This window comes from Ceratotherium simum, chromosome 1, assembly GCF_057802395.1.
Source record: "Ceratotherium simum simum isolate JZ-2026a chromosome 1, ASM5780239v1, whole genome shotgun sequence".
Lineage (NCBI taxonomy): Eukaryota > Metazoa > Chordata > Mammalia > Perissodactyla > Rhinocerotidae > Ceratotherium > Ceratotherium simum.
The window spans coordinates 102853578-102880262 of NC_141900.1; the positions used below are offsets into that span (position 1 = coordinate 102853578).

At 50.9% G+C, this 26685-nt stretch overlaps 1 protein-coding gene across 2 annotated transcripts; it reads left to right on the forward strand.

The window, feature by feature from the left end:
* Window positions 1–408: 408 nt before the first annotated feature.
* Window positions 409–23741, forward strand: ZNF282 (zinc finger protein 282). Of its 2 annotated transcripts, none has more exons than XM_087432378.1 (8): window positions 409–654; window positions 2952–3371; window positions 9567–9693; window positions 10239–10358; window positions 12263–12382; window positions 13948–14061; window positions 15278–15391; window positions 22047–23741. In XM_087432378.1, exons 1-8 carry the CDS (start codon window positions 490–492, stop codon window positions 22832–22834), a joined length of 1968 nt encoding a protein of 655 aa, XP_087288504.1. In that variant the 5' UTR covers window positions 409–489; the 3' UTR covers window positions 22835–23741. The 2 variants fall into 2 exon arrangements, with proteins under 2 accessions (XP_087288504.1, XP_087288510.1); XM_087432384.1 differs by having other exon boundaries at window positions 12269–12382.
* Window positions 23742–26685: the final 2944 nt, after the last annotated feature.

Consider the following 26685-nt stretch of genomic DNA (forward strand, 5'->3'; position numbering starts at 1 on the left):
CAGGTAAATTTGGGTTGGGAAGGGGGAGAGTGGGGAGGTGAAGACTGCAAAGGAGTGAGGGAAGGGAACCGGCCAGAAGAGTCTGGAGAGACAATTACTCTTGCAAAATTTTCAAAAGGTCGGGCACCGTTTTCCCTTGGGATACCCAATACGTATTTGCAGAATTAACAGAAATCAAGCGCACAGTTCACGACCCTGCATTGTTTGGGACTTTAGGGCAGGCCATCCCAGACTGAGGGGCTCTAACGAGCATATCCGCTAGGGCCACTTTGGAGGCCCCGGAGTGGCCCCGGCCGTCCCCGCAGGAGGGCAGGATCTCGGAGGCCATTGGCTGGCGCGCTGGCTGCGGAGGGGCGGGGAGCGCCGCCAAAGGGACTGTTTGCTCCTACGGGCTGTAGATGGAGCTGTCCGGCCCCGGCGAGGGGGAAGGCGCCTGGAAAACGTTCTTCTTCTCCCTGGCCGGCCCGAGCGGGGAACAGCACTCCCAGGATGCAGTTTGTGTCAACACGGCCGCAGCCTCAGCAGCTGGGCATCCAGGGCCTGGGGCTGGACAGCGGGAGCTGGAGCTGGGCCCAGGCTCTGCCCCCGGAGGAGGTCTGCCACCAAGAGCCGGCACTGCGCGGGGAAATGGCCGAGGGAATGCCGCCCATGCAGGTGGGTGCAGCCCCCGCCCAGCGCCATGGCCGCGCCGCCCGGCCGTGGGGGCGGGGCGCGGGCTGCGGGCACCGGGCGCGGGGCGGCCGTCTGGGCCGTAGGGCCTGGGCTTGCGGCGCGGGAACGGAAGCCCCGGCGGGCCGGGCACGGGCGGGCTCGCGCGGCAGGCGGGCGCAGCGGGCCCCGAGGCAGGCCCGGCCGCAGTCCCGCGCCCCGCGTCCTCGCAGGCCCGGCCCGCGCGCGCCGCCGAGCAGCAGGCCCCGAGGCCGCGTGCCGGCCGGCCTAGCGCCGGCGCCCGGAGGAGGCCCCGCGGGGCGGGAAGCCGGGAGCGCGCGGGTCCCGGGACCTGGCAGAGCCGTGCCCGCGTCACCACCGCCGGCCCGGGCTCGCCCTCGCGCCGGGCGGCGGAGGGTTTGCGGCAGCTCTCGGCCGGGCGGGGACGGCTGCGCGCAGAGTACCTCGTCAGGTTTACACTGTAGCCGCTCTGACGGCAAGGTGTTTTAAATGTTGTGTTGCCATCTTTCACCCAGTATAAGGAGTAATTCACTTTTCCCTTGCACCGGGTGTGACGGAGGGGGCCATTGAGAGGTGGCTTTGCCCTCCTTCCAGCGGTTGGCAAACTTGGCTGCACATTAGAATCACCTGAGCAGCTTTTAAGACGCCTGACGTCCAAGCCTCGTCCCAAATCTGTTAAATCAGCGTTTCTGGGGTTGAGAGCAGGCGCCAGTCATTTCTTAAAGCTCCCTGAGGATCTCAGGGTGCAGACCAGTTTGAGAGCCAGTGCTCCAGGATGGTGGGTAAGACACGAGGAGAGAGGCCTGGGTGGCTTTCCCAGGAGCAGAGGTGAGAGCTGACCCTGGGCTGGGCCAGTGCTGGTGGCCTGGTTCTGACAAGTCAGCCAGGAGTTGCAGTGTTGTATCGGATCATTTTTCAGCTTTAGGTCTCCAAATCTGTGAAAAGTAAACTGGGCCCAGTGACTTTCTGAACTCCTTCGTGGGCCAGGTGGGAGTGAAGCCTGAATTAGCCTGAGTGCATGGCTTTGATGGAAATACTGTTCCCTCTGACTTAGCAGGGTCTGGGACCCAGGGCCCTGCTCTCCTTTGTCCCATGTCACAGAGTGATTCCCTGGAAGCTGTGGGATGTTCCTCTGTGGCTGTCACAGCTGCTCCAAGTTATAGAGGGCAGTTGGCATGCCTGTCCCTAGTCTGGCCAGGTCATCTCTAAGCAGCAGGCCTTCACTTTGCCCAGCCTGAGGGCCTCTTCAGCAGCAACAGGGAAAACAGAAAATGACCCCGCCTCTTGTCCCACATGGCAAGGAGAGGCCGTTATCAGCCTTGCTGTCGTCCAGTGAGCCCTGGGTACTGGTACAGTATGGGGCCAGTGCCCAGGTCACCAGTGAACTGTGACCACTCTCTCTCAGTCATAGGGCTCAGCTCTCAACCTGCACCTTAGGCTTCCAGGATGAGGGAGCTGGGAGATGGGAGGAGGCCCTGGGCCATGGGGTACCCCTCCCCCTGGGAAGCAGGGAGGGGCCTGGGAGTTCTTCTCTTCCTCTTGGAGATGTCCCCTCCTCCCTTCCTCAGTGAGTGACATTTTTTGGCAAACCTATTTTCATTTTGGACAGTATGAGTAAATAGTTGTATATGGAAAAAAGTTCCTTGTCTGCCCTCTTGCTTGGGCTCTCTGGTGTCTCCCTTGGCGTGGCCCTGCCGGAAGCAGTGGCAGCACACGTACCTGAACTCAGCTTTTTGTTACCTGCAGCTCCTAGGGCTGCTCCAGTTGGCAGTGAAGCAAGATGCTGTCAAATGACCAGGCACTTCTCTGTGCCTCCATTTCATCATCTCTAAAGCAGAGATAATCATTCTTGCCCTAACCTGCTTAGAGATTTCTGGGAAGATTAGGGTCAGTCGACTTCCATGAAAATTCTTACTTTGAGACAGAAAACACTAGGCACTCTGAAGAGTTCATCACTAAGTCTAGCCTTGAAGAAAGTAGCTGTTCTAGTCAAAGAAAGTGGTTTGTGATGTTTTAGGCCAGGGTCCACAGCCTTGACTTGCCAAGGGTCGAGGTGGGTAAACAGTGACCAGCCTGACTCCTGCAGGCAGGAAAGGGGAAGGTTGAGTGGGTGGCTGCTCAAGCTATTGCTGGGACATTAATGAACTCCATAGCCTAAGAGGCAGGGCTTGGCAGAAGAATGAGAATCTGTGGCATTTGATTAGTTGTCCCTTGTTCTCAGGCCACCCTCCCCCTCACACAGCATCTCATCCTGGGCTGTCACTTTCTCCCTCTGCACACAGGCTCAAGAATGGGACATGGACGCCCGGCGGCCAATGCCTTTTCAGTTCCCGCCCTTCCCAGATAGGGCCCCCGTGTTCCCTGACCGCATGATGAGAGAGCCCCAGCTGCCCACAGCAGAGATCTCACTCTGGACCGTGGTGGCCGCCATTCAGGCGGTGGAGAGGAAGGTGGATGCCCAGGCCAGCCAGCTGCTGAATCTGGAGGGACGGACGGGGACAGCCGAGAAGAAGCTGGCCGACTGCGAGAAGACAGCCGTGGAGTTCGGGAACCACATGGAGAGCAAGTGGGCTGTGCTGGGGACCCTGCTGCAGGAGTACGGGCTGCTGCAGAGGCGGCTGGAGAACATGGAGAACCTGCTGAGAAACAGGAACTTCTGGGTCCTGCGGCTGCCCCCAGGCAGTAAGGGGGAGGTCCCCAAGGTATGTGGCAGTCCCTAGGGGCAGGGATGGAGGTGAGGACCAGCACATGTGAACAGAACTCTTGATTTCATCTTGTCGGTCCTTCTCAAACTTCTCTTGCTCCCTGTTGTCTAATTTCAGTGTCATCTTAAAGTCTGTCTCCACTTAAACAACCTAGTCTGGAATGTTCTACTTCAGTGAGCCTGGCCTCCACCATGCCCCACAGAGTCTGCATGTTTCTGTCATTGAATCGTTACTCTCACTGTTTTCAGCCCTCCCTGAGGTGGCTGAGTGTCTGCAAATTCCTGCAGCTCTTCATGCTTGGGTTTTCCACTTGGCACCTACAAATGACCATTTGTCATTGGTTAGCTTTGTATATGCTCATCTGAATGTGGTTGGAGATAGACCTAAAGCCACGCCGTCTGGAATCTCTTGAAAGTCGTGACCCGGACCCTCCAGTGGGCCGTTTTCACAGTCAGAATTCATGCTCCATTTCCTCTTCCATTTGCTCTCCCACTCTCCCCCCGGCTCATCTACACTGCACTCTCAGTTGATGACTCTTCTTTCTAGTCTACTGAGAAAATGGAGTCACTCAAAAGGGACTTCATGTGTAGCCACCATATATTCTCCCATCTGCCCACCTCATGTCCCCTGCCCTCCCTGGTACTGTGGGCTCGTCATCCACCCTTCACTTACTCCAGGATGTCACTCAGGCGTTTCTACCCTTCTCCTCTGCGTCATCAACTTTTCCCTCTCTACTGGTCACTTCCCACCAGCATGTAACATTGCCTGTCTCTATAAGAGTAAACCTCCATAGACCCTGCATCTCCCTCTAGTTAGGGCCACATTTCTCTGCTCCTCTTTAGAGCAGAATTCCTTAAATGAGTAGTCTATGTTTGCCCTCTCCAGTTCTTTCTTCCCCATTTTCTCTCCCACCCTTTTTAAACCTTTTTATTGTAGAAAATTCAAACATATGCAAAAGTAGATAGAATAGTGTAATGAATCCTCATGAACCCATCATCCAGCTTTACTAGTTATCAACTCTTGACCAATCTTGTTTCATCTAAATTCCTACCCATGTTCCCCTTCCATTTTATTTTGAAGCAAATGTCAGATAGCAATCATTTTATTTGTAAGTATTTCAGTATGTAGCAAAAAGTTAAAAACTTTTTAAAAAATAATAATCTCAATATTATTGCCACCACAACAAAAACCTCAACCTACTCAAATATCTAGATGGTGTTCAAATTTTCAATTCTTCCAAAAATATTGTATTTTTTTCCTATTAGTTTGTTCAAATGACAGCTTAAACAAAGTCTATAAATTGTGATTTCTATGTCTCTTAAGTCTTTTTTAAATCTATAGATTTCTCCTCCATCTCTTTCATTTCTCCTTGCAATTTATCTGTGGAAGAAGCTAGGTCATCCATCCTGTTGAGTTTCTCACTGTCTGGATTCCACTGACTGCATCCTCCATGGTCTCATTTGATGTGTTCCTCTGTTCTCGGTATTTCAGTAAATTGGTCATTGGATCATTCTCTTTGGCATCCACACCAATCAGGCTTTTGCTACCACCTCTCCATCCCCTTGTTCTTTTCAAAGCCCTAATGACATCTGTGGTGTTAAAGCCAGTGGTCGGTTCTCAGTCTTCATGCTCCCTGGCCGTCAGCAGCACTTCATGCAGGTGACCAGTCCCACCTTGAAACACCTTCTCATGTGGCTCTAGGGCACCTCTCTTGATTCTTTTCCTACCTCACTAGCTGCTGCTTCTCAGTCTTCTTCGCTGGTTCCACCTCCTTTTCCCGACTTCTTATGTTTAGAGTGGTCCGGGGCTTGGCCTTGACGTTTTGCTTGTTGTCTACACTCCCCCGCTCGTGATTTCATCCAGTCTCAGGGTTTTAAGTGCAGCCTGTGTGCCACCAACTCCCAAATGCAGTCTTGTCTTCTCCTTCTCTCTCTGTATCTTGCTCGGACTTCCTTCTTGAATGCCAGATTCACATTCCTACCTGCTAATTCTGCATCTCCGTCAAAACATCGGTAAATATCTTAACGTTAAACACGACCAAACTGAACTCCCCATCTTCCGCCTGAAACCTGTTCTACACAAAGTCATTCTCATCTCCGTTGAAGACAACGCCTTCCTTCCAATTGCTCAAGCCAGAAGCCTTGGAATCATACTTGCCTCCTCTGTTTCTCACACCCTACTTCCAAAAAATATGCTTCTAATAAACAGTCTGATTTTTCTTCAAAATATATCCAGTCAGACTACTCCTCCCCACCTCCACTAAGCCCACTATTGTCTGGTTGGAGACACCATCACGTCTCATCTGATTATTGCCATGGCCTTCTGCCTGGTCTCCTTGTCTCTGTCCTTGTCCGCCACCCCATACAATCTGTTCTCAGCAGAGCAGCCAGAGTGATCCTTTTAAAATATAAATCAGTCATATTACACCTCTGCTTAAAACCCCCAAGTGGCTTTCCATGGTATTCACCATAAAAGCCCCTGTTCTGTCAGTGGCCCTGTCTCTCCAGCCCCACCTTTCTGGCATCATCTTCACCCCCTCTCGCCCACTCCTCTCTGACACACTGGCCTCTTGCAGCTATACCAGCACAGCACATGGTCCCAACTCAGGGACTTTCCTCCACTGTAAAAACTCCTTCCCTGGGTACCTGCTCGGTTGTCACTTGATCAATGTGCTCTTCTGTGGCCACCCAATACAAAGGAATCATGTCCCCCCGCCCCCAGCACACTCCTCCCTGCCCTTGTTCTCATTTTCTCCAAAGCACTTGTGCCATCAGGCATCTTAAATATTTACTTCCTTTTTTGTCTTCTTGGTTGATTTTCCTCAACCAGAATGTAAATTCCGTTTGGTTCACTGCTACATCTCTGTGCCTGTGACGGTGCCTGGCTTATAGTCAGTACGCAAAAAATATTTGCCGAGTAACTCTTTCCAGCTGGAGAGCTCACACTTCCGTGTAAGGAACTGGATCTTCTATGTCTTTGTATCTGCTGAGGCAACCAACCCAGTGACTTTGCCAGAGGAGTCGTTTGACAGTGATGTATTGTGGCTTCACAGAACTGAGTTGTAATAGTGGCTTTGGTTCCTCCCTGAGACGTTCCCTGCCCCTGCAGCCCACGGGGCCTCATTTTCAGCATGGTGTGGCGTGTATTGCTTGTCTGGCACAATCAGATCTCCTTACACACTCTCCTTTTCTCTTGTCTGTGCTGCATGTTTTAACTCGGCGCTGTGTCCTTACTTGACATTGTTGGGTGTTGTGTGTGTTGGATCAGGCGTTAGGAGTCTTGAGTTGACATGTGCCCTCACGGAATGACAGAATGGTTATGGGGTCCGGAATCAGAGCACTAGGGTTTGAATCTTGGTTTTGCCATGCACTGGTTTTCTTACCTCTGGTCAGGTATGTTTTTTGTTGTCTCTGAGCCTCCTCTATTCCTCCTTTGAAAAAAGTAAAGTATGAAGAAATAATTCCCAGATGGTCCCTCTGAATTTCAGTGTTCTCATCTGTAAAATCAAGATGATAATGTGCTTGCTTGATGGAGTTGCGAGCATTAATTGATTTTGTTGGTGGGACAGGACTGTCCCATTGTATTATTTGTATTATTGTATTATTTATCTCTTGCTGTTTAACAAATTACCCCAAAACTTAGCAGCCTAAACAAATAATTATTTATCATTTTACAGTTTCTGTGTGTCAGGAATTTGGGAGCAGCTTAGCTGGGTGATTTGGCTCAGAGTCTCATGAAGTTATAGTCAAGCTATTGACTGGGACTACGGTCATCTGAAGGCTTGACTGGGGCTGGAGGATCCACTTCCAGTACGGCTCAGTCACTTGGCTGTGGGCAGGAAGCTTTAGTTCCTCACAGTGTGGACCTCTCCACAGAGCAGCTGGAGCATCCTCATGACACGGCAGCTGGCTTCCCCCAGAGTGAGTGATCCTCCAGGATAGAGGCTGCAGTGTCTTTTTTTTTTTGATGAGGAAGATCAGCCCTGAGCTAACATCCATGCCAATCCTCCTCTTTTTGTTGAGGAAGACTGGCCCTGGGCTAACATCTATGCCTGTCTTCCTCCACTTTATATGGGACGCTGCCACAGCATGGGCTACCAAATGGTGCATCGGTGTGCACCTGGGATCTGAAGCCGGGCCGCCAGCAGCGGAGAGTGTGCTCTTAACCACTACGCCAAGGGGCTGCCCCTGCAGTGTCTTTTATGACCTAGTCTCAGAAGTTGTCACCACCACTTCTTTATTTATTTGTTAGAAGTAAGTCACTAAATTCTGCCCACACTCAAGGGGAGGAGAATTAGTCCCTGCTTTTTGAAGGGACTGTCAAAGAATTTGTGGAAATAAACCATAAAGAATCTTAGTGAATATTGCTAGCAATAGTTATAATTCATTGTGTGGCCGTGCTAGGTGCATTCTCCTTGTCAGATTCAAGGAAAGCTGATGTCACTGAGATCCTTTGTGCCTTTTGGATCCTGTTGTGTTTGTTAACTGGTTCATAGATAATTCATGGATAGTCTTTTCTATCCAGCTAAACTGTAGGCTCCCTGCAGTCTCGGACCATGTGTCATACTTCTCCTGTATCCTGGCCCGGGGAGGTTTTTACAAAGTGATGGCTATTTCCAACTATAAGAATATGATTCCACAGTTTCGACCCTCCACAGAAATGGTGAAATGAGGCAGAGCAGTTGGTATGCTAGAAAAGATAATGAACTTGGTTTGGGGTACATTTAGTTTGAGGTGGTTAAAAAATGATTAAATGGAGCCACTCAGAAGGCTGTTGAAATGTGAACTTTGAAGGGAGCAAGGAAAGTTGAAGAGTGTCGTCTGCAAAGAGGTAACTGTTGAAGTTGTGAAAAGAATGAATTGCCAAGGGAACAGTGAAGAAACAGGGAAGGACAAGAGCGGAGCCTTGGTCTTGGGGGAGGAAGAGGAGGCAGTAAAGAATTTTGTGATTTTTATCTAGCAGCAGGGAATGAAGAGAGTGGTTTCAGTTTTCCCAGGTTGGGGAATGGCCAAGTCTGGTGGAAGGTCCAGGGAATTAGAAGTTCTAGTTCTGTTTCTAAAGATGGCTGGTGAGCTACCAGTCAGTAGGTGGCATACAGGTGTACACAGGACGCCCTTAAGGTTATGGGCACCTGATGCGCAAGGGCTGATGTTTCTAATTCATGTAAAGGTGCTGCCCACTTATCCACCTGTGCACCAGTGGGCCTGACACCCAGAGGCCTTTTTCTAATTCGCACAAGGTGCCACATAGGCGAGCAAGCTTTAGTCTTGTACATGGGGGTATGAAGACTGATGGACTAGGATTAGGGCTTGGGGGAGAATTGAGGGATTGGATTTCAGAGTGAGAGTGAAGGCCTGGTCTATTAGGGATGTGAAAGTGGTGGGAGGTAAGGCTCTGTGGTCGGAGAAGGGAAGTTCAGTTATTAAAGTCACGGAAGTGAAACCATTTTGAATGACTTGGTCCAAGGTGAGGCCATTCTGGTGAGTGACTGAAATGAATACAGACAAGGATCTTTGTCAAACTGAAGTAACAGCTTTATGTACCAGATGAGACTACCTGGAATAACAAGCTACTGACGTTACACGATGGATGACTCAGGCTGCAGTGAAACTTCATAGTATTGGCACCACTATTCAACACATCCAACAAATATTGATTGGCTCCAAACTGTGTGCTTCTGGATGCTTGGGCTGTAGCAGTGAATGAAACAGATCCAGATCCTGGAGCTTTAGCACATGCCTTTAGATTTTACATGTTTTAGTGACAAAAATGTAACTGTGTACCTAGAGGTGACCTGACCAGAAATGCAGGTTTTATAACAGGGTTTTATGTACTTGGCTGGTACCCACTCTGAGATCCTACCACACCCCTGTCCCCCTGAGTACCATAAGCTGCACATTGACTTCAGCCTTACCCTCAGGTCCCCAGTTTACCTAAAAGTGAAATTACAAAGGATATGGTAAAATGTTTAAAAAGAAAAGGCAGTGTTGACCATCATTGTTTTGGAAGCACAAGAAGATCAGGAACAGGGTGGACTGACTCCATTGAAATGGACTGGGCTGGGATTTGGAGGATGGGGAGCCATGGAGAGCAAAGGCCAGGCTCTAGGGTGGAATGGGCCCTGTAGCCTGTGAAGGGAGGTGATGGGAGAAGCAAGCAGGAGGGGCCAGACTAAAACTCTTGTTGGCCCAGGTGCCGGTGACTTTTGTCGACATTGCTGTTTACTTCTCTGAGGACGAGTGGAAGAACTTGGACGAATGGCAGAAGGAGCTTTACAACAACCTTGTTAAGGAGAACTACAAAACCCTGATGTCCCTGGGTAAGAACACCTTCCCTCCTCTGTGGAGAGCTATCTCTGGAGAGCGGAGTGACGTGCTTATCAACCAGTGTTCCCCTGGGCAAGGCGTTTCATGTTTATACATAATGGAAACTCAAGAAACTATTTGCCTATACTGCTAGGAACGTAGAATGATTTGTAATAGGATGAAAATTAAAAATCCAATTATAGAGCCTACCACTATAGAATTGAATGCTATGCTACTACTTATTTTGAAATACAGTCAAAATAGCATCACTTGCCCCTCACTACACACTACATCCCAACGGCCTTGGATAAGCCACAGTTGGTGTGCTGTTGGCTTTCAGAGACCAGCTATTTCTACCCTAGAAAGTGGAGAATCTGATGACTTGTTTTCAGGGTTCCTCATATGAGATTACCTGACACACTCACATAACTGCTACCACCTAGAGGGGCACTCCGGTGAGCAGGGAGAGTTGGGAGAGGGGAGAGTTCTGCCATCGTCCTTGATCAGGACTCGTTGGTCAACTTCACTCAGTCCTTCCTTCCCTTCCAACTCATTCCAGACTCAGAGAGTCCAGTGCCCAAGCCAGATGCTCCATCCCAGGTTGAGCCCAGGGAAGAGCCTTGCGTATGGGAGCAACGTGATCCAGAAGAGAGAGAAATCCTAATGGATCCGGACACAGGTGATGGCAGCTGAAAAGGGCCCCGGGTGCAGGGCAGGGCAGGGCAGGATAGAAGCCCTGCCGGCCCTGCATAGTTCGGGAGGGGCCTCTCTTGAGTCACTTGTGGTTCTGCTACCATTGAAATTTAGCAGTCACTTCCAGGAAGAGACTTCAGGGCCCAAAAGCACACCATGGATGTTTGTCTTTTGGGTTAGAGCCACGCAGCTGTGGACGCCCAGTTGAGCTGGGTGGAGAGAAGAGGAAGGCCAGCCTTGCAGCCTCCCAGGTCTGACAGTAGCCTGCAGTGAGAGGCCCGAGGCCTGGGAGCAGCCCGGGCCCAGCCCCAGGCAGGGGGACGGAGAGGGTGGGAGGGAGTCTGCACAGATGCAGAGTTTGCCACGGCCCATTGCTTCTTGGTTATCTCTTGTCTCCATATCATCACCCCATTCTCACACAGACCCCCACATCACAGGTGGGCTTACCCTTCAAGGCTTTCTCCTTACTCAAGAAGGAATCATTCGTCTTGAGGAAATCCAGTTCCTGAGAGCATTACACCTGCTCAGCATTTACGCTTGGGATAGAAGGTGCTAGGGTTCTACTCCCACTTCTGCCCTGGGGCTCTTTTCTCGGGGCCTCCGTTCTCCTGTACAGAGTTGGACCAGGTGAAATCTGGTCCTCTGACTATTCTCTGCCTTATCATATGAACTTTCACCTGTCTGTGCCCTCTGTCCCCCTTCTTTCTAAGAGGAGAGCATTTTCACTGAAACATCCCTTAGACGTCAGCTGTGGGGCAGTCCCCTTCCTTCCAGTCTGTTCTTTTTGTTGAGATATAATTCATGTACCATAAATTCACTTTTTTAAAGTGTATAATTCAGTGGTTCACAGAATTGTCCAACCATCATCACTATCTAATTCCAGAACCTCCTAATAGGAGACCCTGTACCCGTTAGCAGTCCCTCTCATTTCCCTTCCTCCCCAGCCCCTGGCAACCACTCATTGACTCTGTGTCTGTGGATTTGCCTGTTCTGGACAGTTCGTCTAAATGGCTCCTTCTCTGTCCTGAAGCACACTGCAAATGTTTGAGGTCAGCGGCCGTGGCAACCTCCCACACTTAAAGTGCTGGAACCTCAATGGTTTCCCTGAGTTATTATCCATCACTGTGTGCGAGATGGAACAGACACCACTCTGCCCATTTTATGGATGGAACGAGCATACTAAGAGCCAGAGTGGTCAAGTGACTCCTCCACTGGGCTGGGGGTAGAGTTGAAACCAGGATCCATGTCTTCCGCTTCCTCATCTAATCTCTTTCCTGCTGCCTGAGCTGTCTCCTGCCAGGGCTAGTACATTGTAACATAGACCAACGTAAGAGGAAAATGCCCTGTTTGTCATGTCTTGGGGTCTACATAGAGGATATGTCATTGTCTTTTATGGATAAGGATGCTGTGCGTTATTCATCTAAGAATGGGGCTGGGTTGCATCTCTTTGCCCAGTCTAACTTCTTGCTAATCATATATGAATGTGTGAGTGACTGCATGTGTGTGCGCATGTGTGAGCGTTTGTGTGTGTCTGGCCAAATCTTTCTGACTGGGGTGAAAAACAAGGACAAATGACTCCTTCACGGAGGTCAAACTTACGGCTTCATCCTGATTAGCACCCAACCCAACATGGAGCTGTTTCCAGAACTCTCTCCCAGCCTTATCTCACCTCATTTTGTTGCTTGGCCTACCCCTTTGTTCTGAATGTGGATCACTTCTCTGCTCCCAGGACCTTCTGCTCCTCGGGGTCCCCTGCAGTCGCCTGCAAGAACCCGAGACCTCTGTGCTCTTCCCTGGCAAGTGCTATCAGTTGTATTCCTGACCCCAAGAACGTCTGGGTGACAATCATTCAGAAAAAAGACACCAGATGATGTGGTTCTCTGTCCCCAGGAGCAGAGCCCCTGGTGCCTGCACAGGACGCGTCCTCTCAGGTGAAGCGGGAGGAAACCCTGTGTGTCCGGGGTCAGCGGGGCCTGGAGGAGAGAGCCATCCCCACGGAGTCCATCACTGGTGAGTGAGCCGAGGAGCCTCCCAAGCCCGGGAGGGAGAGGAACGGTCAGCATGGTCTGCAGGCTCCGGCGTTGTCTGTTGTGTGTGCCAGGCCGCAGGCCTGGGCTGGAAGTGGAAGAGCTGTGGACCCCAGACGGGCAGAGAGACGGGCGACCCCACAGGCATAGACATGGCACATGGCATTGACGATTTGCTGGCACATCTGGGCTTAGCTTGTTCTGTTTCGTCTTTTCTTTGTAATATCAGTTTTTGACTATTCCTTCCCCTCCTTGAAAAGCAATATCAGAGCAGAAAAAGTACTGAGTGTAAGGCGCTTTATGAGGCTCTGTGGGTGGGGGAAGATATCGGTCTGTAAGACCTGCTCCTGACCGGGAAGAGCCTTCATTGTTTTAAACAGGTATTTACGGGTTGCTGCCTCTGTGCCAGGCCCCTGCGCGGCTGCAATCCTGTGGGGTGGTCCGGATAGTGTCTCTTAGATGGTGTTCCAGCTGGACTCTATGTGAGAACTCTGTTAGAGCGGGTGTATAGTAGTCAGAGCTCTCCAGAGAACCAGTAGTGGGCGTGTGTGTGTGTTAGAGACTGATTGATTGATTGATTTTAAGGAATTGGCTTCTCCGGTTGTGGAGGCTGTTATGTCCAGAATCTGCAGGGTGGGCTGGCAGGCTGGAGACCCGGGCAGTCTGCTGGCAGAATTCCCTCTTCCTCAGGGGAGGTCAGCCTTTTTCTATTAAGTCCTTCAACTGGTGGGATGAGGCCCACCCATGATATGGAGGATAATCTGCTTTGCTCAAAGTCTACTGATTTAAATATTAATCTCATCTAAAAAAATGCCGTCACAGAAACATCTAGAATAATGTTCGGCTAAATATCGGGCTACTGTGCCTCGCCACATGGACGTGTAAAATTAACCATCACAAGATAAATTAACATCCTATAGCTCTTTGCTTATCCACAGGTTAGAGCTCCACAAACCTTACCCCTCTTAGTCAAAGCCTCACATCCACAGGTCAGTGATAACAGCGTCTGAACAGAGGAAAGCCCGTGCCATTTTTATCAGGCATGTTTCTGGAAAGCATCGTGGTGTTTCTATCTTCAAAGAGATCTTTAAGAGATAGAAGGCAATAAAGAGCCAAAGAGGTTTAATAGACCGTAGAAGAAAGAAGACGTAGGACACATCTTAGAAAAATCCTGTTAAAATGTTTAAGATACAAGGCTTTGTGGAAGGTGTCATTTTCCTGTAAAATCCCCTCATGAGGAGTGCCTCTCTCCATGGTGGTGCTCAGTACTGAGCATGAACCTCACTCTAAGGATGTCAGTTTCTGAAGCACAGAAAGACTCTCTTGAGGTCACTGTTATGTCTCTCCCCTATAGTATTCACTTATTTGCAGCAAAAGTTCCATTAATTGGGGCCAAGCTGACTTAAACCTATAATTAATTAGCATGTAATTTAATTATACTTGATTTTTAAGGAAAAGAAATAATTGTGTGAAGTGTGAGATTTACTCAAAGACTTGTTGGCATTTTCGTGTCCCCTAACGCCCATGCTGCTTTGTTCCCACGAGCAGACTCGCCAGCCTCTGCCCAGGACCTCTTGTCTCGGATTAAACAGGAGGAGCACCCGTGCGTGTGGGATCAGCAGGATCTGGCAGAGAGGGAGATTCCAACGGACCCCAATTCAGGTGAGCTCTCGAGATGCCGGAGTGAACATCAAAGACAGGCAGCCCCTCGGCCGCCTTGTGCAACTGCTGGGAAATCAAGCTGCCTGAGTCACCTTTGGTCAAAGGTCAATGAGAGCCTCAGAGAATACAATACAACATGTTCCTCAGTTAGCCACGTCTACAGATTTTGGAATATAGCCGTTAGTAAAGCGGAGAGGATGTTTCTAAAGGAATCATTAACTTGCTAATTTATTGTCAATGTAAGTGATACTAAAATTATTTCAGCACTGATTTTTGAACAATAAATATAACGAGAAAGGCTTTTAATAGTTGTGTATATTTCTGTGACAGAAAGAAAGTAATTTACATTTTCTGGAATTTTTCTTGATTGAATACTAACTAGTTAGATATCTTCCAAGAAACTTCTGGGGAGGAGCCAGGCGTGTAGGGAAGCATAAAAGAACAGTAGGGACACTCCACCCGCCTGGGGCCGTGTGTGTGTGTATGTGTGTGCGTGCGTGGGTGCACGCGCGTGTTCGAGAAAGAGTGTGTGTGTGTGTGTGAGAGAGTCTGTGTGTGTGTGTTCACATAGGCTCACAGAGCTGGAGAAGTCCAGTGTCATCTCGTTTGCTAGTTATGACCCCAAAATCTCACCCCACCCCACATACCAGGAAGAGAAGACCAGACGTAAAATCTAGCATTCCTTGTAGTGTGTCAGCTCTGCCACTTTACAGTGGAGAAATCAAGGGGTCCAGGGCAGAAGGGAAAGCCTGATAAAGCTTCCTGGTAAAGAGCCACAGTCTCCACTGTGGTTCTTATAATGACCTTGGCTCCCGCTTCTGCCACTGCTGATTTTTAAGTCCTGCTATTCATCCCTCCGTCCTGTGGGCCGTCAGAAACCAGGCTTCCCTCTGGTCTGTCCTGGACCCACAGGTTGCTCTGGGACTGATGGACAGAGTCGGAAGACCTGAGTTCTAATCCTGGCTCCGCCGCTGCACAGACTTTGGGACAAGGCTCGTCCTCCCTGGCCAACTCGAAACATAGCGAGCACCAGTGAGATCCCATTTATGAAGGCGCTTGACGGGGAGGATGGCCAGTAAATGAAACACAGACACCAAAGCCGCCACACACCCTGCGAGCCGGAGCAGCTGCCTTTGCATGTGATGGTTTTCAAACCTGTGATGGGATGCTCAGCAGAAAGGAACAGAATCTAAGATTGCCTTCTTTCCCTGAACAGAGTCTCTGATCTCAGCACACGACATTTTGTCATGGATCAAGCAGGAGGAGCAGCCGTACCCGTGGGGCCCACGTGACTCAATGGAAGGAGAGCTCGGATTAGATTCTGGCCCTGGTGAGTAACGCCCCCTGGGACTCCTGGGTGTTTTGTCCATAGGCTTGGTTGCTCACCTCAGCCTGCCCCCTGATGGAGTGCTATTCTGTCATGGGAGGCTTTCTGTGGTCTGTACCAAAGCATTGTCTCCTTTCCTTTTGGTGGATGACAGGTGTGTTCGTTTCCTCAGGCTTTCTTCAAGTTCCATGAACTAGGTGGCTTAAAACAACAGAAATGTGTTGTCTCATAGTTCTGGAGGCCAGAAGTCTGAAATCAAGGGGTCAGCAGAGCCATGCCCTCTCTGAAAGCTGTAGGGGACTCCTTCCTTGCCTCTTCCTGGCTTCTGGTGTTTGTTGGTAATCTTTAGCATTCCTTGGCTTGTAGAAGCATCACCCCGATCCTCTGTCTTCACATGGTGTTCTCTCTGTGTGTCTGTGTCTTCACCTGATCATTTTCTTATAAGGACATAAGTCATACTAGATCAGGGCCCACCCTACTCCAGTATGACCTCATTTTAACTAATGACGTCTGGAAAGAGCCTATTTCCAAATAAGTTCACATTCTGAGGTGCTGGGGGCTCGGATTTTGAGGTATCTTTTTTGGGGGATATAACTCAGCCCATAACAGCAGGGAAAGGAGAGTGGGCTGGGAGAGAGCTGAACCACTGGTGCCAGAGCAGGAGCTGAAGACAGCAGGTGGCTCACATACTGGAAAACACTGGCCAGAGGACCCAAGCCAGCCCTGAGTTGACATCTCAGAATAACTGGTGAAGATACTGACGCTCAAATAGGGAGAGGGGATTTTTTTTCCCCTGACAGGTATGGGACCAAACATCTCACTGACTTGGGTCTCTTGGGTCTTTTTTGAAGCTCCAAGTCTCCACAAGGACAGGAAGCCTAAGGTCATATGTTCACAGATTATTTAACACTCTTAGCATCAGGCTAGCGGTCCTTGCCAGACCCTGTACCATCATCTTGCCCTCAAGATGGCTGACTTAGTGTCTTCTGGTTGATCGGAGTATTGAAGGGACAGCTAAACACATGTTCCTTGTCCATACTCCTGACACCTCACAAGAGCTTAAAATCCATGTAAGAGTTGAGGATATAGGCTATTTCTGATCTGAAAGACCATTTTAAACTCAGGTAAGAGGATTCCACTCTCTGAGACAAACTTAGTTCGGTCTGGAAGAGCAGGGTGGGGCTGGAGGAATGAGTAGGGACAGGAGAAGAACAGTGTATACCCTTGTTTAAAACAGAATTTAAAGTGGTCCTCTGTCTAACCTGTTGGTGGGGTGGGATGAGGCAGGTATGCCAGGATACTGACCACGAGGACAGGAAGAAGTGACAGCAGTCAATTCCACTTCATTCTTGACAGTGCCCAGGCCACCATTTCTAGCTCTGGCCTTGAAGGCATAGGTACCAGTTCGTGAAACATTATGCCAGGAAATTCTGCCCAAACTTTTGTCTCTCAGTGCTACCTTTTGATTTTTGCAAGTCACGTGGGAGTATGTGGGCCTGGAGGAGCCTTTTCCTGGGGACCTGTGCGGTTGTGGGAATGGATCTAGGAAAGCCTGTACAGAAATTGCAAGGCTTTGCAAATTACCAGACTCTTTTACTTCTTCAGTTTGGATATGCTGAGTCATAGAACAATTTGCCTTATGATGTTTTATCTCTGGGAGGCCTTTGAACCTTAGCATTTGGGAGGAAATGGCCAGAATGTGGGAGAGGGGGGTATCTGAAAATGCTTCTCCTGCCTGCCCAGTCATTAAAGCCTCTTATCAGAGCCTCTTGTCTTTCCCCTAATGTGAGCCTGCCTTCCACTTGTTAGTGTTGGAGTGTGAAATTAGTGTCTCACCTGTGATTTCTTGGAGGTTTAAGACCCACCTAGTGTTGTGGTTGCCACGGACAACTGGATGGACTTTTGGTAAGACGTGGTGTCATGTGGCAGAGTCTTCTGGAGAGGGTTTGAAAGGGGAGAGGGTAAAACACAGAAATATGTGATACCTATCCCTGCAAGCCTCCTTCTCCGGCCCTGGGATATGCAAGAGAGAAAGACCTGGTGTTCTGTTTGACTCAAAGTCACACTTCAGCCTAACTGGACGTTACATTTTAGTAAAAGGGATTCTTCAATTTATGTGTTAATGAGTGTGTATTAGTCTCTGCCTCTGACAGTTAGTGTAAGAGGAAAAAAATCTAGTTCACCCAGAGTTAGTGTGCATGAGGCTCTGTGAAGCAGGAAAGGTGAGTAGGCCTTTGGAGTCCAGTGGCTACCAGGTGCTTCTGGAGTGAGTGGCGGTCAGGAGCCTGGAGCCGGACCACCCTACCCGTATGCCAACACCCACAGAATGTGATGGGATTGCACCCTCCCAAAATTCCCACATTATTCACTGCCTTGGGTTAAAACAGTGGTCCCAACCTTTTTTAGTTTCTATTATGTAACAAATATCTACTTAGTGCCTATTCTGTGCTATGCAGTATGACAAGCACTCGGAATAAGCAGTAAAGAAGGACCAGGGACCTTTCCTTTTGTGAGACGGTGATGGAGAGTAAACAAGCCAACAAGCAAACAGGATGAAGTCAGGGGCTGCTAAATGATCTGAGGAGGATGACTCAGGGAAAACAGGAGGATGGGAGGAGGGGAAGCAGGGCTACGGCAGGAGAGACTTCGCTGGGGAAGAAATACCAGAGCATGTTCAGATAATGAGAAGAAGCTGACCATGGGACCGCTGGAGAAGAGAAGACCAGAGAGGGAAGAGTGGAGGCGAAGGCCACGAGGCTTCAGGGGATGAAGTTGGAGCCATAGGCCGGAAGGAACCTGACTACCTGTGACCTATAGGCCCAGTTAGAGTTTGGATTTTATTCTAATATGAAAGGAGCCTAACAGAGCTTTTTAAACATGGTAGTGACAGGATCTGGCTTACATTTTACAAAGAGAAGTTCAGGAAGGGACTGGAGTGGGTTGGGGAACAAGAGCCAGAAACCATTTAGGAAGCTGGTACAGACCAGGTGGAGAGATGACGTTGGTCAGAGTTGGGATGGTAGCAATACACATGGAGATGGATTCAGGATGTACTTTGGAAGTATAACTGATGGATTGTATGTGGTGGATGAGGAGTCAAGAGTGACTTCTAGGTTTGGGTCCTGAAGAATGGGGTGAGTGGTGGTGCTGTTTGCTGCAATTGTGAGCCCTTGAAAAGAACCAGTTTAGCTATGTAAATCAAGTGTTCTTCTTTGCACCTGTTAAGTTTGAGATGACATCCAGGTAGCAATGTCAAGTAGCAGATAAACACGGGAGGCTGAAGTTCAAGAGAGAGCTTGGGACTAGACTGATTTGGGAGTTATGGGTTGCAGTGACTTCTGACACCAACTACCTGGAATTAGGTCAAACTTCACAGATAAAATGCCCCGTCCTCCACAAGACTGCTCTCACTTTAGACACCAGCTGCAAGTTCGAGGGTCCCCAGACCAACCTCCCTTCTGACAAGCTGGCACAAATTCAGGGGTTCCCATTAACCCTTCAGGTTCAATAATTCACGTGAAAAACTCACAGAACTCAGGAAAGCACTATACTTACAATTAGTTTTATTAGAGCAAAAGGATTCAAATCAGAACCAGCCAAAAGGAGAAATCCATAGGACCAGGTCTGGGAGGGTCCTAAACACAAAGCTTCTGTTGTCCACTCCCCCTGGAGTCTGGAGCGTCACCCTCCCAGCACAGTGATGTGTGACAACAAGCAGAGTATTGCCTGCTAGAGAAGTTCACCCGAGCTTCTGTGTCCAAAGGATTTATTGGGTCTTTTTAACATACGTATATGGCTGATTGAATTATTGGCCACCATGAGGTTGAACTCATTCTCCAGCCCCTGTCCCCTCCCTGGAGATTGGGCTCAAAGCCCCAACCCTCTAATCATGTGGTTGGTCTCTCAGGCATGTTCAGCTCCCATCTGAGTCCTCTTGTTAAACTATCAAAGGGCCTACCATGAGTCACCTCATTAGTGCAAACCATCAGGGCCTACCGTGAATAACAAAGACACTCCTATTGCCCAGGAAATTCCAAGGATGTAGAGGCTACCTCCCAGGAACTGGGGACAAAGACCAGCCAAATTGTTATACATAGATTATTTGAAGGCTGGGGACTGTATGAGATCTAGGGGGAGTGTAGACAAAGAATTAAAGAGACCCCAAGTGTGAGCCTGGAGGAAACCCAGAGGAGTATAGAGTCACAGAGGCCAGGAGGAGAGAATCTCTCAAGAGAGAGGGAGGGGTTAATTATGTCAAACAGGATGAGGGGTTGAGTATGCAGGACAGGGAAGAGGCGTTTGGATCTGGCATGTTGGAAGTTGTTGGTAACCTTGACAAAAGTTGTTTCAGTAGCATGCTGGGACATGCCTGAATGTGGTAGTCTGAAAGAGAATGGAGGTGAAGAAGTGGTAAACGCAAGTGAATGTTAATTAAAGAATATTGCTGAGAGACGGAACATAGAAATGAGATGAGATGGTACCTGGAGTGGGGGGAGTCACGGGGTCAAGGGAGAATGTTCTTTTAAGTTGGGAGATACTGGACCATTGTCTGGTAGGATGCTCTCAGCTGCTCTAGAACTTTGATTCAAACTGCCTGAAAGAATAAAGACATTTGTTCTCTTACGTAACTGTAGGTTGTTCAGCTGCAGCCTCAGTTGATTCAAGGACAGAGTTATGTTATCAAGGACCTAGGTTCTTTCCAACTCACTGCTCGGCCATCCTTGGTGGAGCTGCAGCTGTTCCAAGCAATCACATGCAGACCCAGAGGAAGAGGAAAGGCCATCCTTTTTCCTGTGCTCTCTCTAAAGAGTGAGGAAACTTTCCCAGAAGGCTCCCAGCAAACTCGTCCTCATGTCTCATCGGCCAGAACATGGTCACATGCTCATATCTGAATCACTTACTGGCCAGGGAACTCCAGAGTAAAAGTCCTCCAGTGAGAGGCTGGAGAAGGTGTGACGTAATCCTCGCAGGGAGTGGGAAAGTGGGGCACCCTGAGAAGTGAGGTGGGATGCCAAGCTGTTGGGGGCCCATGTGAGACCTGTGCAATTTTCTCCAGCCGTCCTCAGCTGCTTGAGTGCAGTTGCAGTGTTGGGGTTCCCCAGGCAAGCAGAACAGAAGAGACGGGGCAGAGGCGTTAAGGGCATTGCACAGCGAGCAACCGTGATGCTGACCACAGAGCTGGTCAGGAAGGGAGAACAAAGTTAAGGGGCATGATGGGATGGTGATAAAAGTGGACCGATGCTCAGACCAAGTTTGCAGAATTATCAGAGTAGGATTGGGATTGTTTAGAGTTGGGTTTCCTGGAGTCCCTGAGATGGAGGTTGATGTGCATGTGGTTTCTTTGGGAGTCCTCTTGGGAATAAGGCCTGTGAAGGAGTGAGAGGAGCAGGCTGGGTAGAGGGAGAAGCAATGCCCACAGTGCAGCTGCGACAGAGGCCAGAGCCAGTCCCGCAGGACAGGAGGGATGGCATTCTGGATTGAGGTCAGGGAGTTACTTTGGCCTCTCCCTGGCCACTGTCCTATGGAGCTGGTTCTCTGCCAGGTCAGTTCTGTGGGGATGGAGTGGGGCCGGCTGGGCTCAGTCTGTTTAGGGATGTCATGTAAGGAGGATAGGCCTCAGTCAGCCACCCATGGGCATGGGGGCTGGGTGGAAGCGTGGCATATGTGGCCTGAGAAGTGGCCTCTAGGAGCAGACAGGTCCGACAAGAGGTGGAGGACAGAGCGCAAGTGTCACCTTCTTCACTGTTCTACAGCTGCCCCTAAACAGGGGACAGGCTCCTCCAGGGAGAAAGGACTATGAATGGGGGATTGGGGAGGTGATGGAAGGTGAAGGCACGAGAAGACTCCTAAATATAGTCAGGAAACGGAATAGTTCCTCAGTCAGAAGTCGAGTCCTGGGCCTAAGATCACTGCTGTGATGCTCAGAGCCAGGACTTTGTGCCCCACTGACCTCCAAGGTAGTGGAGAACTGTGGACTCCGTCCGGAGACTCGGGGGTGCAATGAAACAGCATCATTGCAGGAGCGAGAACATTGCTTCCTGGGGAGGCTGGATGGGCAGTCACTTCCACACAGGGGTGCAGAGAGCCCCAGTCTCGTGAGGTCAGGGTCCAGATGGGGTCAGGCGCCAGGGTGGGACTCACACCAACCCAGCTGACGGTGCTGCTGTACAGTCTGAAGGCCACTTGTTTATGGGAACCCGAGTGCAAGTGGAAGGGTGGTTATGGTCCCAGCTCCCTGCATTCCATTCCTCTAGGCCTCCAGACAGGTTTTTTCCTTGGATAAGTTCTGGCAAATTCTTTCCCTCCAGTCAAGAGATTCTCCTTAGATAAATTAGCCTTAAACATCAGAAAACAGTTAAGTCTTATTTCCAGGGAATTCTGCCTTCCGCATAGCACCGGCCCCCCGGCCCCCAGCATTCTGGAGGGGTTGCCTATCCTAACTGCGTGCTCTCCAGCCGGGGGCTTTGGGCAGGTCAGAGGGTCAGGGAGCCCCAGAGCCACACAGGACATGACCGCCTGCCTTGTCCAATCCCCTCATTTTTTAGAGAAACTGAGGCCCAGATAGCCTGTGACTCGCACGAAGCCACAGAGGAAATTAACTAACTTCCTCTGAAATTAACTGTCAGCATGTCACTTCTTCGTGTCTCCTCCTCCCCAGGTGAGAGCCTGCTGATGGTGAAGAACCCGCCCCCGGCCCCGCCGCAGCCCCAGCCTGCTCCGCAGAGCCTGCCCCCGCTCCCGGCGGCCGACAACCCGGGCGGTCCCCCGAGCCGCGGCGCGGGTGCGCTGCTGGACGACGGCTTCCCGGCGCTGGCCCGGGAGCGCGGCGCTGGCGGGCGCCGCCGGCGGGAGGGCGGCGGGGGCGCTGGCGGGGCGCTGGGGGCGCCCGAAGCGGGCGCGGGCGGCGGCGGGGGCTGCGGCAGCTGTTGCCCGGGCGGCCTGCGGCGGAGCCTCCTGCTGCACGGCGCGCGCAGCAAGCCCTACTCGTGCCCCGAGTGCGGCAAGAGCTTCGGCGTGCGCAAGAGCCTCATCATCCACCACCGCAGCCACACCAAGGAGCGGCCGTACGAGTGCGCCGAGTGCGAGAAGAGCTTCAACTGCCACTCGGGCCTCATCCGCCACCAGATGACGCACCGCGGCGAGCGGCCCTACAAGTGCTCCGAGTGCGAGAAGACCTACAGCCGCAAGGAGCACCTGCAGAACCACCAGCGGCTGCACACGGGCGAGCGGCCCTTCCAGTGCGCGCTCTGCGGGAAGAGCTTCATCCGCAAGCAGAACCTGCTCAAGCACCAGCGCATCCACACGGGCGAGCGGCCCTACACGTGCGGCGAGTGCGGCAAGAGCTTCCGCTACAAGGAGTCTCTCAAGGACCACCTGCGCGTGCACAGCGCTGGCCCGGGCCTCGGCGCCCCGCGGCCCCCCCAGGCGCCGCCCGAGCGAGACTAGGGCTGGGCTGGGGGAGGGGAGGGCCCGGCGGCAGGAGCAGGGGTGGTGGGCCTGGGGACGTCCTGATCATCCACCATGCTGCCCGTGGTTCTCCCCCTCCCTCTGCCCGCCACCTGCTGGAAATCGGGAACAGGAATTGCACTCCAGACAGGGTCCCCCGAGGGTTGGGCAGGGGTCCCCCAGACCTGTCCGGCCTAAATGGACAGCCCAGCTCATCATAGGGTGGACCAAGGGGCCGTCTGATCGGCTTCCCTGTGGGGGAAGCCAGAGGAACAGCGACGAGGCGAGGGGCCTTGGGCACCCCCCTCAGACACCTAGTGTGCCCGTTTGGCCTTTGGGGTCACAGATTGTGATCAGGGGAAGCAGCCAGGGAGTCTCGGCGCCCTTCTGAGATAAGGAAGTAAGGTCCCAAAGTTAAGAGGCTGACGACGGAAGCGGAAGGTGAGGTGAGAAGAGGGATGTGCTAAGGGATGATATCTCTGATGACGACACTGCCTCGCGTTTGAATAGCGCTTTATACTTTTTTAAACGTGTTTTCTATCCGTTATCTATTGCACCCTTAGCCTATCCCTCTCAGGTCGGTAGGTAACTGAGGAAAGGGGGACGCAGCTGAGAAGGTTTACCCAAGGTCACACAGAGAGTGGCGGGGCTGGGCCAGGCTCCTGACCCCAGCGCAGTGTCTCCACCACACACACTGCCTACCTCCGTGGTTTGAGAGCCTCTCTGGCCTGGCCTCTTCTGCTCTTTCTCCTCTCTCTGTCGCCTGGTCCACCAAAAAGAATCAGAAGCAACAGGGGGCCAACTCATGGGCTTACGGGGAATGGGGAGCAGATTGGCTACAAAATGCCCCAGGTTGTGCTTCTGAAAGACTCTTCCTATGTGGGCACTCCTGGGCAGTAGCGCCCCCCGCCCCCAGCCTGTCCCCTCCCTTCCAGTCCCTCAATCTGGTGCAGCAGCATCTTTGCACTGCACAGTAGTGACCTGGCCCTCCAGAGGCAGCTGGTGCTCTGGGTCAGACCTCAGCCTGATGATTTATTCCAGTTTCCCCAGGGCAGAGGGGTGAGGGAGAGGCTCGTGCTGCAGGAGCAGCCACAGAGGAAGTGAGCCTCTTCCCAGGAGGGCCAGGCAAGTGGGTGCTAGAGTCTGAGAGCCCTCAGTCTCTCTCCTGCCTTGAGCCTCCCAACCGGTGCTATCTGTTAACTGACCGTGCTCACAGACATGGACACAGAGCCCGCCGTGCTCCAGACCCTGCAGGCGCCTCAGGAGGCGCCCAGAGGACTCCCTTTTGTGTTGGTGCATCTGCTCCGTGGTCCTGAGGGGCCATAGTCTCCATTTCTGCATCTTGCATGGCCTGGCACTGGGGTGGGGTGGCATGCCCCAGGACCCTTGTTTGTGTCAAAATGACTTTTCCTCCTCCTCCCATCAACCCTGCTTCTCTCCCAGCCAGGGAGCACAGTGGGCAGTCAGCACCCGGCACCAAGTTTGTGAGCGCTCTGCTTCTGCCCTTCCCCTCCTCTGCACCGCTCTGCTTTCCTCAGACCCCTTTTTGCCATGCAAAGGGAATTCTTGAAATGAAATAAAAGGTGTCCAGATTGCAGACTGCATGTTCACAAGGCCAGAGGGTTTTCCAGCGTGGCGTCATATGGGAACTGGAATCCGACTAACTGGAATTTCTTTTTTTCTTCATTCTGCTTTTTGAAGGAGGCAAATCTTAAAAAATTGAATTGAGATGAGAAATTAAACATAGACGAGTTCAATGGAGTTTTGTTAGAGCAGAAGGGGACGCTCTAGTCCAGTGTTTTGGTTGGGAGGGGGCAGTATTCTGCTTTTCAAAAGCACATGCAGAAAATCAATAGTTTCATAATCTAAATCATGGAAAATAAGACCCACAAAATTTTTTTGGCTGTTGAGAGTACGAAGAAGGGAGAAATCACTATTGAGACTTGAGTTTGAAATATTTGAGCACACAGCTTGAGTCCGTCCCTTTGTTTTACCCTCAAGGAGCTGATTCCCAAAGAGCTTTAGTGACTGAGAGAGTGGGAGAGCCGAGACCAGTGTCTGGTTTCCTGCGTCCTCCTGTGGTGGAGACACCACATGAGGTGCCCATCAGCTGCATCACGAGCCTCAGCACAGCCCTAGGAGGGTCCTAGAGTGAGCTGCACCCCTGGAGCTGATCAGAGGTGGTGACACTCAGTGCGGACCTCTCCCAGGCAGCAAGGATCCTCAGTGTGGACCCTGCAGTCCACTTACTGGAGCAGGACAGGGGTCTTTTGGGGTAGATTTTTATTTTCCTTCTGATAATGTGTTAATTAAAATTATTTTAATTAAAAATGCATGCAGTAAAAATTCAAATGGTAAAAAAAAGACAACGAAGAGTAAAACTCTTTCCTACCTGACTCCCTGTTGAGAAGCATCTGCTGCTAAGAGCTTCTTATATGTTTTTCCAGAACTGGGGAAGTGAGGGCCTGAAATATGAGTTGCCTGGGGCAGGGGAAAGGAAGGGAGGAAGCAGTGTGGGCTGAGGATGCGATGTGGCAGGGAGGCGGGAGTTGGGATTGTAAGGCAGGAGACTGGCCTGGCCAGAGCCAGGGGTGTGAAGAAGTTGTAGGTGAGGTAGTTGCAAGGTGAGTCACGGCCAGGCCATGGAGGGCCTTGAATGCCAAATCTGTTCCATAGACAGGCTGCCAATTACCTTGGGATCCGCTGTGCCACAGGCCCCCCAGAGAGCCCCCTTAGAACTCCGTAGAAGCAGAGTGCATAGTTCTAAAAGAAGGTCAGAGAGGATGAAAACTGAAGTCTTGAGAAGGCAAGTTGAAGCTAGACACCACTGAAAATGAAAAGCCATGGGTAAAGTTATCTTACGATCAAGGATTTGGGTACCATAACTGGCTCTGAGACCCAGTTCCTGGACTGTGGGTGTTGGCAGAGAGTAAGGGGGAAAAGGAAACTTCACACCATGCCCAAGATGAACCAGCTTGTGCCAACTTGTACAGTATTGGTCCATCTGATTGTTATTGTTAGAAGAGAACGTAACAGAGCATCCTGTCAGGCCAGGGCCCTGACGGGGACAGTTTGGGGAAGGCCATGGCTGTTGTTCCATCTGCCACTAACTCCTTAGGGAGCCAGTAAGGAAGGATATTTCTAAAGCAGTCATTCTCAGGAAGTGGGGTCCTGGGTGTGTGTCAGAATCTTACCCCACTGTGCAAGGTTGCCGTAGGTCCCCTTCCATAAAAATCTTCTAATGAAGTGCTGGCACTGTGTCCTAAAGGTTGAGACCCTCTGTTCAAACCTCTTGAGACGTATTTTAAACCCATATCATCCGTCAGCATAATCATCTCTGTAGGTTCACTATCTCGTGTTCTAAAAGAAGACTGCCTTTGGTTTGTCTTCTGTTCAAGATTCAAGGGAGATCCTATATCCAGGCTTAGAAGTGTAAGCCAGTGTTTGTGACCTGGCTGTTCCCATGCCTTCCATCCCTATGGGGTCAATATCCTTTAACCATAAAGTGGCTTGAGTCCTCATCCTACATGTGGTGTCAAAGCCAGTAGCCTGTGCCCCACATCTCAAGGATTTGGGGGCGAGGAGAGGTTTGTTTTCTTTGGTAACTCATGCTTTCTGGATTCTCAGGTTCACGTGTATCTGCCTTCACACTGCTGGTCTCTCTCCTCGGCGTTAAGCCAGACAGTGGGGCTCTGTACCTTTCCTTTGTTTGCCTTCCCCAGATAAGATGCTTATGTGTAGTAGACTTATCCTTCAGAGGTTGCAGAGAGGGTCTCATCTCAGCCTAGCGCAGGAAACGATCCAAAATTAGACCTAAAATATTCCCCGTCTCTGTTCTTAAAAGACCTTGA

Coding starts and splice junctions, on each gene's coding strand:
- ZNF282 (XM_087432378.1), top strand. CDS start 490: ATGCAGTTTGTGTCAACACGGCCGCAGCCTCAGCAGCTGGGCATCCAG. Junction 655..2,951: donor AGGGAATGCCGCCCATGCAG/GTGGGTGCAGCC, acceptor CTCTGCACACAG/GCTCAAGAATGGGACATGGA. Junction 14,062..15,277: donor TCCAACGGACCCCAATTCAG/GTGAGCTCTCGA, acceptor TTCCCTGAACAG/AGTCTCTGATCTCAGCACAC.